The 13,356-nt window shown below is 36.6% G+C and overlaps 1 protein-coding gene across 1 annotated transcript; it reads left to right on the top strand.

The window, feature by feature from the left end:
* The first annotated feature begins 678 nt into the window (after positions 1–678).
* On the top strand, positions 679–12,057 carry LOC121642770. The gene is made up of 5 exons (XM_041989720.1): positions 679–736; positions 878–1,219; positions 11,014–11,349; positions 11,760–11,888; positions 12,038–12,057. The coding sequence occupies exons 1-5, from the start codon at positions 694–696 to the stop codon at positions 12,055–12,057; spliced, it is 870 nt and encodes a 289-aa protein (XP_041845654.1). The 5' UTR covers positions 679–693.
* Positions 12,058–13,356: the final 1,299 nt, after the last annotated feature.

The following is a 13,356-nucleotide window of genomic DNA, read 5'->3' as shown; positions in this document are numbered from 1 at the left end:
TTGTTTAACAAGAGCAATGACCATCATCAAGGAATGGCCATCATTTGTTGTGCAATTCAAAATCTAGCAGCAAACACAATACCTGATGTAACAGTATTGGAACTTAAATCCCCAATTTATTCATAATTTAAATTGAAAATACCATTTTAATCATACTTGTGAAATGTTGATTTCAGACAACTATAAAGGCAGACTGATGCACCAAATTCTTGTTTCCAGAAGAAGGCTAAACAGGTTAAAGCCTGTTACTGCCATGACATTCACATTCATTACACATATATATATATTTGCATTGTTAAATGAGAAGTAAAGCTGTGACTTTACAGACTCATTCCTTGTTGGTTATCAGGAAATTAAAAAAATATATAGGTTTTCATCTCCATGTTAACTTTACTTTCCAGACCAATAGATTGCAACAAGCTTTAGCAACAAATTGCTTTTTTTTTTTTTTAAATGACTGAAACAGAAACACTCAATTTAATTCCAATAAAGACCTTAAGAAATAAAAAAACATTTGCATCTCTTCTCATACGAAAATGGACCCCAGCTTTTCTAAATGTAGTGGGACGCCCATCTTCTACAGTTCAGCCAATCACTGAATTCTGCTTTGGAAACTTTGGTCAACCCTTAAATATTTCCTCACATTGGGGTGAGGTGACATCAGTATTGTGACACAAGAGTAACTTCAACACAATGATCACTAGATTGACTGCTCGGAGTTTTCTCATTACATTATGTAAGTGTAATCCTTGTTTTCAGAAAGATAAAAAAAGATACAAATTTCAGTTTGTACAGAATGTGAAAACTTTGCATTTCTTCTATTGATTGTTTGTAACTATACTTCTACTGTTTTGATGTATTCTCTCTTTTTCTACAGCTCTGATTCAAACTGCAGATCTCTCTCATTTGATCTCTTTGAAGGAGGTCGGCCTGGGTGAAGATGTTACTTTTGACTGTAAACTCTCTGAGAAGCCTATCTACCTTTACTGGTATAAGCAGTCTCTTGGAAATTTGCTCCAACCAGTAGCAGGTGTGGTACTTGATCATATAACGATGAATGAACAATTTAAAGACTCTCGTTTTGAAGTACTTCAGTATGAGTCTTGGTATTCTCTTAAAATCTCAAATGTCAGCAAAGAAGATGAAGCTACATTTTACTGTGGAACCGGAGCAGGTTACTCACAAACGTTCATCAGTGGCACATTTTTGGCTGTAAAAGGTAAAATTTGGTTCTTTCACTGCCTCTATTTGTCTAACTGATCACCTATGTTTTTTTTTTTTACTGAAACATAAGTTTTTCATCTGTATTAATGTCTTTCTTTAACTAAACCCCACAGATCACAATCAGACAAAATCTTTAAGTGAGAAACAAAGTCTGAAGACGGACTTGATTGAGTGGGAAAACTCTGTGACTCTCAAGTGTTCTCTTTCCTCAAAGAACAAAGAAACCAGGGTGCAGTGTCCACCTGAACACAGTGTTTACTGGTTCAGAACTGGATCAGAAGGATTTCATCCAGGAATTATTTACACTCAGGGAAACTTTAGTGATGAAGATGAGAGAAGCTGCTCTCACAGTCTCTCTATAATAGACCCCTCTGAAGCTGGGACGTACTACTGTGCTGTGGTCACATGTGGAGCCATCCTGTTTGGTGAAGGAACTAAAGTGGAAACAGGTATGTATTTACAGTTGTATTTAATTCATCATGTATGATCTGTTTGGTTAAAACACATCAGCTGTGGAATAGATTATTTTTTACAGCTCTTTAAAATTAAGGAGTTTAACAAAGTCCAAACTACAAGACAAATATAATCATGTAGGTTTAATAACTATTGTCTTGAGACACTGATAATGTCAAGACCATTAAATGTGTTTCAGACCCTAATTAATTCTTTACAGTGAGTTTGGGCTTTTTAGTTTATTATTTCTTGAAGGGCTTAAAACGTATTTATTGTATGTTATCGGCAAACACAGGACATTTTTTTTTTTTTTCTTTTTTGTTTTTGTTTTTGTTTTTTCACCACATACATTTCCCGTAAAATTTTTTTTTTATTATTTCATTATGTCTCTTAGGATTGTTTTCTAGACCAAAGCCGGATCCTGTTGTCATCATACTTGGAGGACTATTGGCCTTCTGTGTTACAGTGATTGTCATCTTAATTATCTTTGTTAAACAAAAGAAAGTTTGTGAACACTGTAAAGGTAGGTTCACACACAAACACACATACTGTACATCTGCCAAAAAGATATGTAGGCTTCTCAGAGCAGGAGAAGCATAGCTCTTAGTTGTCAAAAACATGAGTATCTTTTGTTTTTCTGAACTGCCAAGGCTCACTCGATGACTTATGTCCATCCTTTCATCCCCTTTGGTGGGGTATTTTGTTTCAGATCAGGGGTTGAAGTTAAATGGTTTTCAGTCTCTTCAACAGCTTAAATTAAAGAAAAATGTAAAGAAAATGAAAGAATAACTGATTTATCTAAGTTCTTTAGCACAACACATTGTACGAGATTTACACATTGTACTCACTGTTTTCACCTCCAGTTAAAACACATCTTCACCCGGATGATGATGATGATGAGTTACACAGACCACTTCACCATCAGCTGAACACAGGAATGTTAGATCAGGTTAACACATGTAAAACTAATTTAACAAGGTTTTAATTGTTCTGTGACCTTCAGACTTCTTAAGGCCACATTTTGTAACAATTTTTTGAAACTGTATTTACTAAAACCAGGAAGAAGTGTGAACTCTGTGTACGTCTGTGTTGTAAAGGATGAAAGACTGGGGAGTTAATGTGATCTTGTCTCATGGTCATCATGTGGTTCCGGCCTTTTAGTTGTTCTCAAAGTCAGAACCAAAACTTGTGGTGAAGAATTTATGGCATGCATGTTATGTGTGTGTGTGTGTGTGTGTGTATGAATGCATGTATAAGAGAGAGAGATTGTGATGTGTGTTTTTAAAGTAGTTAGGTAGTATATTTTGGAGTGTGAAAACTACTGTTTTTGTTTATATCTGCCAAATTGTTTTTATGTAACAATGTGACTAAATGATGAGGCAATGAAAACAGCAAAAATCTACGTCCAACATGAAATGATCCATGCAGTTTAGTTTGTAACATTACAAAGAAAGGAAAGCTGACTATCTTATGTACCACTATCACTGTGACCCAACATTCCCGTTCAGCCACACACTTAAAACATAAGACTCCGGAGTGCTATACTATATAATAAAACTATAAAACTATATCAAAATCTACATAAAAAATCTATATAGAAGTATATAAAAAACCTATATATAAAATGTATTTACATTATTGCACTAATATTGATATTGCACGTCTGTGCTCCCACCACAACGTGGCACAAAATCAGTAGCTAAATTCTTCTCCTCTGTTGTTCCCTGGTGGTGGAACAATCTACCAAACTCCGTCCGATCCGCAGAGTCCTTATCCATTTTTAAAAGCAAGCTAAAGACTCAGTTGTTTAAGGAGCATTTCCACACTTAACTTAACTCTTCTACTCAACAGAATGGGTTAGAAAGATTTGTCCAGCTTCTTGGCTCAACCAAGTACTGAATAAGCTGTGTGCACTTATGCCCAAGATGATATTGATTGATGAAATTGTGATGTTTGTATTTAAACAAAATGACTTACAAAAACTACAAAAAAAAAAATAAATAAATAAATGAAATAAGCACTGCCTCTAGCACTACATGACAGCACCTGGGTCCAACTGGGCTCACAGCATTCTGACTACCACTTAATGATGACGTCCCATCTTGTTTGAATTCTTGCTTGTGTTGTTCTTACTCTCAAATAATTCGCTTTGGATAAAAGCATCTGCTAAATGACTGTAGAATAGAATAGATTAGAATAGAATAGAATAGAATAGAATAGAATAGAATAGAATAGAATAGAATAGAATAGAATAGAATGGAATAAGTGCAGGATAAAGTTCAGAAATGTTTACACTGAGGCTTTGCCATCATCATTAAGAAAGGATCTCAGCAGTGTCCCCTGCACTCCAAAAGACCTAATTCTCCTTATGAGATACAGCCTACACCATCCTTTCTTGTACAGTACGTTAGTATTGTCTGTCCAGTCCAGTTTGTTGTTCAGGTGAACACCCAGGTACTTGTAAGGTGTCACCCATTCCCCGGATGTTCACTGGTGCTGGAGGAGAGTGTTTACACCCGTGGAAGTCCACCACCAGCTCTTTGGTTTTCCCTGCAGCGATCTGCAGGTGGTTCCGCTGAGACCAGCACACAAAACCCTGGATCAGTTCTCTGTACTCTCCGTCGTCTCCGTCTGCGATGAGGCTGACGACTGCAGAGTCATCTGAAAACTTTTGTAGGTGGCAGTTTGCTGATTTGTGTGTGAATTCTGCAGTGTAGATGGTGAAGAGAAAGGGAGCCAGAACTGTTCACTGTGGGGCCCCCGTGCTGCAGACAACCCTTTCGGACTCACAGTCTCATGTCCTCACATACTGTAGTCAGTTGGGCAGGTAGTCCAGGATCCATGTTGTGAGATGGAGGTTTACTCCTGTGACTTCCAACATTTTTTTTCTTGTAATAGTGTACTAGTGTACATTTTTGCTTTAAAATCTTAGGTTTTCAAATTTTATTACAAAATTCTTTTTCAGAAGGTCAAGATGAAAAACATAAAAGCTGATTCAAACAGTGTTCCTAAATTTGTGCTGGTGCCCCTACGTTCATGTTAAGAACACAAATGCAATGAAGAAAATGAATTAATTCATTTAGGGTTTTTCCCTCCATGATATTAGAAGCGTACAGAGTGTTTTTCTGGGTATTGGTATCAAGTTACAAATCCTAGTATTGTAAAAACCTTATTGCAGAATATTTAAAAATAAAAAATTAGGAGCAACATTTAACATCTGAATACTCAGGAGTTTGTTTCTTTGCAGGAGAGATGAACATTTGTCATAATCTTGGACATAACATACCGAGTATGGAGCCGTCAAATGATTTGGTAAATATGCCTTTGGTGAATATTTTATTGTACGTATGTATTATATACAGAAATGATAATCAAGATTACAATATACCTCTTACCAAAGAAACATTTGAATGAAAACTGTGTCTCTGTCCACCTTTCAGGCTGGTCAAGCAGTGGAAGCAAACTATGCATCAGTGGCATTCTACACAAGAGTAAAAAGAGGGAAGAAGAAAGCATTTGAGCATGAATGTGTTTACTCTGATGTCAGATCAGACCATCAGTAGAGGTCTCTTCTTCTTGATGAAGGCAGGACCCAGACACCAACCTCATCAGGAATGCTTACTTAGTTAATCTGTATTATGTATCATTTTATCTGGTAAGTCAAAATTATGGGATTAGGTTTACAAGTCAGAATGTGTACTAAGGAGTTTCTACAAATAGTTAAAGTCGGCTAATGCTTCTGTGTTTCCACACCAGGCAAATAACACACTGTATGTTACTAAGATTCTAAATAAATAAAAAACCCATTTGAATTGAAACCTGATTTTAACATTAAATGTGTCTTTGTGTTTGTGGATTCCTCAATTAAATAAAATATTTTATAAATTAGTCTATGTCCTGATTACACCATTTAAACCATGTTTACCAAGTTGCTGCTGCAGATGCTGCACAATGTGAGATTTCTGCATGGAGGTCAGAGTAAACAATAGTTTGTGCACACCAGCACTGACCCTTGTGAGCAGAATCTGTTCAGCATTTAAATGTTTCATCCAGCTGGCCTGCAGGATGTTCCTCTCAGATTTATTTGTATACCAACAAAATATACTTCCACCCTCTTTGCCTAAATTGTGAGAGCAAATTAAACATGTCTGCAAACCAAAGCGCACAATGTACCATTAAATCTAATGTCTGAAATTTAGAAGTAGGAAATATTGCACAAAATCCTGTAGCATACTAATTAAGAGCATTCATGGCTGATATACTCATATATACTCACTTTGTGCGATGGTGATTTCCTGGATGCTAAGCTAGTGTTGCATCCTTAAAGCAGACAGGACTCCTTCTTGACTTTGGCAACTTTATTCGCCCCGTGCTGCATATTCTTTGTTAATATGTGGATTTTCTTGAGGTAGCCAGAACATGCAAAATGACCACCCCCCCCCCCCCCCCCCACACACACACACAGTGTGCACAGGCTGATGACTATAGTTCACAAGTGTTACATATTCCTGCAGCATACACAACAAAAAATACTAACAGAACAAAAGACTTGAAAAATCGCTTAAAAAATACAAAAGAAAAATTAACATTGCTGAAACACTTCTCCTGGACAATATCTAAATTAGAACATATTATGTCTTAATCTTTCCAGGCTGCAACATTAGCACAAGCTTATACAAAAACACTGAAAATAAAGGCACAGCTTTTAAAGACTTTTCCATTTAGTAAATATCTTCACCACAACAATTGTGCAAGATTAACTTTCTAGAGATTTTCTAAGAGCCATATGTGTCATAACTGTGTCATGTCTTATAACCTGTGTATGAGGCCCAAAAATGAGAAAATTCTATCAGCTCTCTGACTTGCTTGCTTCCTTTTTTTAGCTAATGTGCGCGCTAACAGGTGAGTCTGAGATCTTTCCCCTTCTGCCCTGATTGATGAATGATCGAGCAGGCACCAGCGAAAGCCAGATCCTCTGGGGGGCATGGAGAGGCACCACTCATGAGCATTCCAAGGTTCAGACACAGAAACAGCTCGTTCTCAGTAGAGCTCACTAGAGCCACATTAAGCTAATAAATTTTAAACTCCATAATAAAACTACTGCTTGTATTTTAAATTATTTTCTGTCCCGTTCTCAGTATGTTAAACTTGGTAGTAAGCAGTCTGATATTTTAACAAATACAGGTGCTCCACAGGGAACAGTTCTGTCTCCTTTTTTATTTTCTCTGTACACAGCTGATTACAGGGTCAGTTAGCCATCCTGTGTACTGCAAAAGTACTCAGATGAGACTGTGGGTCTGATGACCCGATGTGATGACTGTGCCTACAAAACAGAGGTGGAAGCATTTGTCAGCTGGTGTGATGCAAACTTTTTAAAGTGTTTATTAACAACCTCTTCACTATTATGTGGGAGGTTTGGTCCAGGTCCAGAAAACTCTTCTTAAGAGAGGGCAGAGGGTTAGCGTGGATCTGAGAAGATGTTTGGTAATGACAGCAAGATCAGGGGCTTACTATGATCCAGGGCTTGTCTGACGGTGGAGGGGTAAAGCCAGGGAATGAACTCTGGTTGAGATGAATAAGTTAGGTGTCAGGCAGGCCAAGCAGGCAGGCACTAACAGCAGGTGGTAGGCTGGCAGAAAGAGAAGTCCAGATCCAGAGTTGCCTGTAAGTCTCCAAGGGATGAACTTCAAAGTGCTGAGGAGTAGAGATAACAAGGTGAGTTTACTTGCAAAGAGACACAAGAAAAATCACTGGAACTGGCCTGATTACCACAAAGTAAAGAGAAAAAATCTGGCGAAGACTGGAGCTCCTGCTTTTCCCTAAATAGCAGGGTGTTGAACAGGATAACAAGCAGGATGATGAGCTGCAGGTGGTGTCAATTGAAGCTCCAGACTCTGCCCTGAGTCCCCATTGCAACCTGCTCAGCCCTACCTGCAAACTCAGACACACACACACACACTCACACACACACACACATACACAGTGCAAAGCCCATGACAGAAGCAAATTCAATAACACAATAAAGAATATTTTATATTTTATTCTCTGGTAATTTATTAAATCTATTAGATGGCTGGCTATAGAGGCCAACATCACCACTGAAAAGTGCAAAAAGAAGGTTTATGGTAACTTATGTTTTATAAGAGTGCAGTCCTTTCATGTGTTTGTATTGATGTGTTAATAAGTCAGATATCTTTCCTAAAGCTTTCTCAGTTAAAAATGTCTGGATACCTTGCCATGTTTTTTTTTTTTTTTCTTTTCTTTTTTACTTTGTTTCAGTGAGAAGAATAAAATAATGGAAATAATGGAAAGCACAGCTCATCTCATGTTCAAGATAAGTAAATCTTAAAATAAAGGTTTAGCAGATTTTTTGAAAACCAAGTGATGGTAACTTGAGATTAGCATTGATGCTTTTTCTGCTGCATCCCTTATTTCTCTGCTGTCTTCTTTTCATCATAGTTCAACAACAGAATAAATCCATCTGTCCTCATCTCACGGAGAAAATATACTTTAAACATTTATGTAAGATTCAGATTTTTTAAACTTTATTTGATGAGTTTAATTTCCCCTTTAATATGTTACCTGTTTCTGCAGCACAGCAGCAGCTTGAATATAATGTGTAGAGTGAAGGTCAAACTTGATCACTGCTGATCTGTATCTGATACAAATGGAAATTTTCTAATAACTTAAAAGCTAAACAAAATATAACTTTTTTTTTTTTTGTTCTGGCATATTTAAAATCTTCAGTTGAGACCTGTGGACTTTTTTTTTTTTATCATTCTAACTTTATTTGTTAATAATGTTTTTTTTTTTTGACTGCTGTCAGCAACCATTGTCCAGCACTGCACCAATACTACTTCATACTCCTGCATGCAGTGTGATCTGGGTCATTAGGTGCTGTTGGCAGGGGTTTTTGCCCTTTCCTTATGACTTTTTTTTTTTAATGGTGAGGAGTTGTAGATATCTTCTGGAACTGGATGGATGCTTCAACTACAATAAGGCCTTGATGAGGCTGATGTTGTAACTTGCTTTTTGAGTGCACACAGACATAACTTGCATAGAAATTCTCAGGACTTGCCTTGTGGCCTCTTCATGGTTGCCAGTTGCCTGTAGTATGCCAAGGTACTCGTAGCTCTCCTCAGCATTTGCTATTCTGCCCTCTGGAAGTGCAATGTCCTCAGTGTTACCATTGGCCACATTTCTCCAGTCCAAATGGCTTTGCTGTAGATTCTGGTGGTGTGGATCAGTGAGCCAATGTCTTGCCCACTAAAGATGGATTTAGACATTCTTTAAGTCAGCTTCTTTACCCAATAGGTGTGGTGTTATATCTTTAGAGATTAATGTAGTTATTAATTTATTTGTTTGATTTAGATATGTAAAGGAGGCAGATGTGGTTTAAACTGTGGATTATCATGATCACGTCAACCTCTGGAAAAGCAGAGCAATGAGAATTGTTGAAAAAGATTACCCAACAGCACCTGTTGAACAGAGAGCTGCACAGCTGAGAGATGTGAGTGCACATTCCACTAGTGGAAGTAACAGGCAAAGCTCTACATTATTAAATATGACAGTGACATATCAAAATAAGCAAGAAATCTGGGATTAGTTTGAGACTGCCATCCACGGAAAGCTGTGGTGAGCTGAGTAAAACTGAAAAATGTAAATATCTTAAATCATATCTTGTGGGTGCTGCATCGAGAGCCATTGTCGATCTAAAGTTAACTGAGTATAACTGCAATGCTCAGAGACAGATTTGGCAGAAAGATCTTATAGTGAGTGCCAACATGACAAAGCTGTTAATTCTAACCCCAGTCAAGATGTTCTCTAACATTGTTGCCTTGAAACCACATTATAATGATTGTGAGTTCTCGATCAGAGGATTAGTCACTTGAAGTTTCCTCAAATTCATATGGTGAATAATTGTGTCCTATCTTGCTCCAAATGACGCCAGAAGACCTTGCTGTTGTTTAACAAGAGCAATGACCATCATTAAGCAATGACCATCATTAAGTTGCAATATAACATACATCTAAAAAGCCGATAATTTAAAGGTTTAATGTACAATTCAAAATCTAGCAACAAACACAATACCTGATGTAACAATATTGGAACTTAAATCCCCAATTTATTCATAATTTAAACTGAAAATACAATTTTAATCATACTTGTGAAATGTTGATTTCAGACAACTATAAAGGCAGACTGATGCACCAAATTCTTGTTTCCAGAAGAAGGCTAAAGAGGTTAAAGCCTGTTGCTGCCATGACATTCACATTTATTACACATATATATAAATTTGCATTGTTAAATGAAAAGTAAAGCTGTGACTTGACAGACTCATTCCTTGTTGGTTATCAGAAAATAAAAAAATATATAGGTTTTCATCTGCATGTTAACTTTACTTTCCAGACCAATAGATTGCAACAAGCTTTAGCAACAAGTTTTTTTTTTTTTTTAAATGACTGAAACAGAAACACTCAATTTAATTCCAATAAAGACCTTAAGAAATAAAAACATTTGCATCTCTTCTCATACGAAAATGGACCCCAGCTTTTCTAAATGTAGTGTGACGCCCATCTTCTATAGTTCAGCCAATCACTGAATTCTGCTTTGGAAACTTTGGTCAACCCTGAAATATTTCCTCACATTTGGGTGAGGTGACATCAGTATTGTGACACATTGTAGAGTAACTTCAACACAATGATCACTAGATTCACTGCTCGGAGTCTTCTCGTTACATTATGTAAGTGTAATCTGTTTATTTAGAAAGAAAAAAAAGATACAAATTTCAGTTTGTACAGAATGTGAAAACTTTGCATTTCTTCTGTTGATTGTTTGTAACTATACTTCTACTGTTTTGATGTATTCTCTCTTTTTCTACAGCTCTGATTCAAACTGCAGATCTCTCTCATTTGATCTCTTTGAAGGAGGTCGGCCTGGGTGAAGATGTTACTTTTGACTGTAAACTCTCCGAGAAGCCTACCTACCTTTACTGGTATAAGCAGTCTCTTGGAGATTTGCTCCAAACAGTAGCAAGTGTGGTACATGATCAAATAACGATGTATGAACAATTTAAAGACTCTCGTTTTGAAGTACTTCAGTATGAGTCTCTTAAAATCTCAAATGTAAGCAAAGAAGATGAAGCTACATTTTACTGTGGAACCGGAGCAAGTTACTCACAAACGTTCATCAGCGGAACATTTTTGGCTGTAAAAGGTAAAATGTGGTTATTTCACTGTTTCTATTTGTCTAACTGATCACCTATGTTTTTTTTTTTTTTACTGAAACATAAGTTTTTCATCTGTATTAATGTCTTTCTTTAACTAAACCCCACAGATCACAATCAGAAAACATCTTTATGTGAGAAACAAAGTCTGAAGACTGACTTGATTGAGTGGGGAAACTCTGTGACTCTCAAGTGTTCGCTTTTCTCTAAGAACAAAGAAACCAGGGTGCAGTGTCCACCTGAACACAGTGTTTACTGGTTCAGAACTGGATCAGAAGGATTTCATCCAGGAATTATTTACACTCAGGGAAACTTTAGTGATGAAGATGAGAGAAGCTGCTCTCACAGTCTCTCTATAATAGACTCCTCTGAAGCTGGGACGTACTACTGTGCTGTGGTCACATGTGGAGCCATTCTGTTTGGTGAAGGAACTAAAGTGGAAACAGGTAAGTATTTACAGTTGTATTAAATTCATCATGTATGATCTGTTTGGTTAAAACACATCAGCTGTGGAATAGATTATTTTTTACAGCTCTTTAAAATTAAGAAGTTTAACAAAGTCCAAACTACAAGACAAATATAATCATGTAGGTTTAATAACTATTATCTTGAGACATTTGAGACACTGATAATGTGTCAGGACCATTAAATGTGTTTCAGACCCTCATTAATTCTTTACAGTGACTTTGGACTTTTTAGTTTATTATTTCTTGAAGGGTTTAAAACGTGTTTATTGTATGTTATCTGCAAACACAGGACATTTTTTTTTTTGTTTGTTTTGTTTTATTTTGTTTTAGTTTTTTCAGCACATACATTTCCCGTAAAAAATTTTTTTTTATTTCATTATGTCTCTTAGGATTGTTTTCTAGACCAAAACCAGATCCTGTTGTCATCATACTTGGAGGAGTATTGGCCTGCTGTGTTACAGTGATTGTCATCTTAATTATCTTTGTTAAACAAAAGAAAGTTTGTGAACACTGTAAAGGTAGGTTCACACACAAACACACATACTGTACATCTGCCAAAAGATATGTAGGCTTCTCAGAGCAGGAGAAGCATAGCTCTTAGTTGTCAAAAACATGAGTATCTTCTGTTTTTCTGAAGTAAAACTTAATTTTTGTGGTCTTGTTCCAGGATCTTTGATCAAATATTGAGATACGCTGCCAAGGCTCACTCAATGACTCATGTCCATCCTTTCATCCCCTCTGGTGGGGTTATTTGTTAAAGAATAATTGATTTACCTAAGTTCTTTAGCACAACACATTGTACGAGGTTTACACATTGTACTCACTGTTTTCACCTCCAGTTAAAACACATCTTCACCCAGATGATGATGATGAGTCACACAGACCGCTTCACCATCAGCTGAACACAGGAATGTTAGATCAGGTTAACACACGTAAAACTAATTTAACAAGGTTTTAATTGTTCTGTGACCATCAGACTTCTTAAGGACACATTTTGTAACAATTTTTTGAAACTGTATTTACTAAAAATCAGGAAGAAGTGTGAAATCTGTGTACGTGTGTGTTGTAAAGGATGAAAGATTGGAGAGTTAATGTGATCGTCATCATGTGGTACCGGCCTTTTAGTTGTTCTCAAAGTCAGAACCAAAACTTGTGGTGAAGAATTTATGGCATGCACGTGTGTGTGTGTGTGTGTGTGTGTGTGTGTGTGTGTGTGTGTGTGTGTGTGTGTGTGTGTGTGTGTGTGTGTGTGTGTGTGTGTGTGTGTGTGAATGCATGTATAAGAGAGAGAGATTGTGATGTGTGTTTTTAAAATAGTTAGGTCATATGTTTTGGAGTGTGAAAACTAGTGTTTTTTTTTATATCTGCCAAATTGTTTTTATGTAACAATGTCACTAAATAATGAGGCAATGAAAACAGCAAAAATCTACGTACAACATGAAATGATCCATGCAGTTTAGTTTGTAACATTACAAAGAAAGGAAAGCTGACTATCTTATGTACCACTATCACTGTGACCCAACATTCCCGTTCAGCCACAAACTTTAAACATAAGACTCCGGAAGTGCTATACTATATAATAAAACTATAAAACTATATCAAAATCTATATAAAAAATCTATATAGAAGTCTATATAAAAAGCCTATATATAAAATGAAATTACATTATTGCACTAGTTTTGATATTACATGTCTGTGCTGCTCCCACCACAATGTGGTGCAAAATCAGGAGCTAAATTCTTCTCATCTGTTGTTTCCCGGTGGTGGAACAATCTACCAAACTCCATCTGATCCGCAGAGTCCTTATCTATTTTTAAAAGCAAGCTAAAGACTCAGTTGTTTAAGGAGCATTTCCACACCTAGCTTAACTCTTCTACTCAACAGAATGGGTTAGAAAGATTTGTCCAGCTCCTTGGTTCAACCAAGTACTGAATAAGCTGTGTGTACTTATGCCCAAGATGATATTGATTGATGAAATTGTAATGA

The sequence above is a fragment of the Melanotaenia boesemani genome, chromosome 7, assembly GCF_017639745.1.
Source record: "Melanotaenia boesemani isolate fMelBoe1 chromosome 7, fMelBoe1.pri, whole genome shotgun sequence".
In the NCBI taxonomy this organism is placed as follows: domain Eukaryota; kingdom Metazoa; phylum Chordata; class Actinopteri; order Atheriniformes; family Melanotaeniidae; genus Melanotaenia; species Melanotaenia boesemani.
Note: the sequence above shows the minus strand (reverse complement) of the source record. Positions and strands in the feature narration are given on the sequence as shown.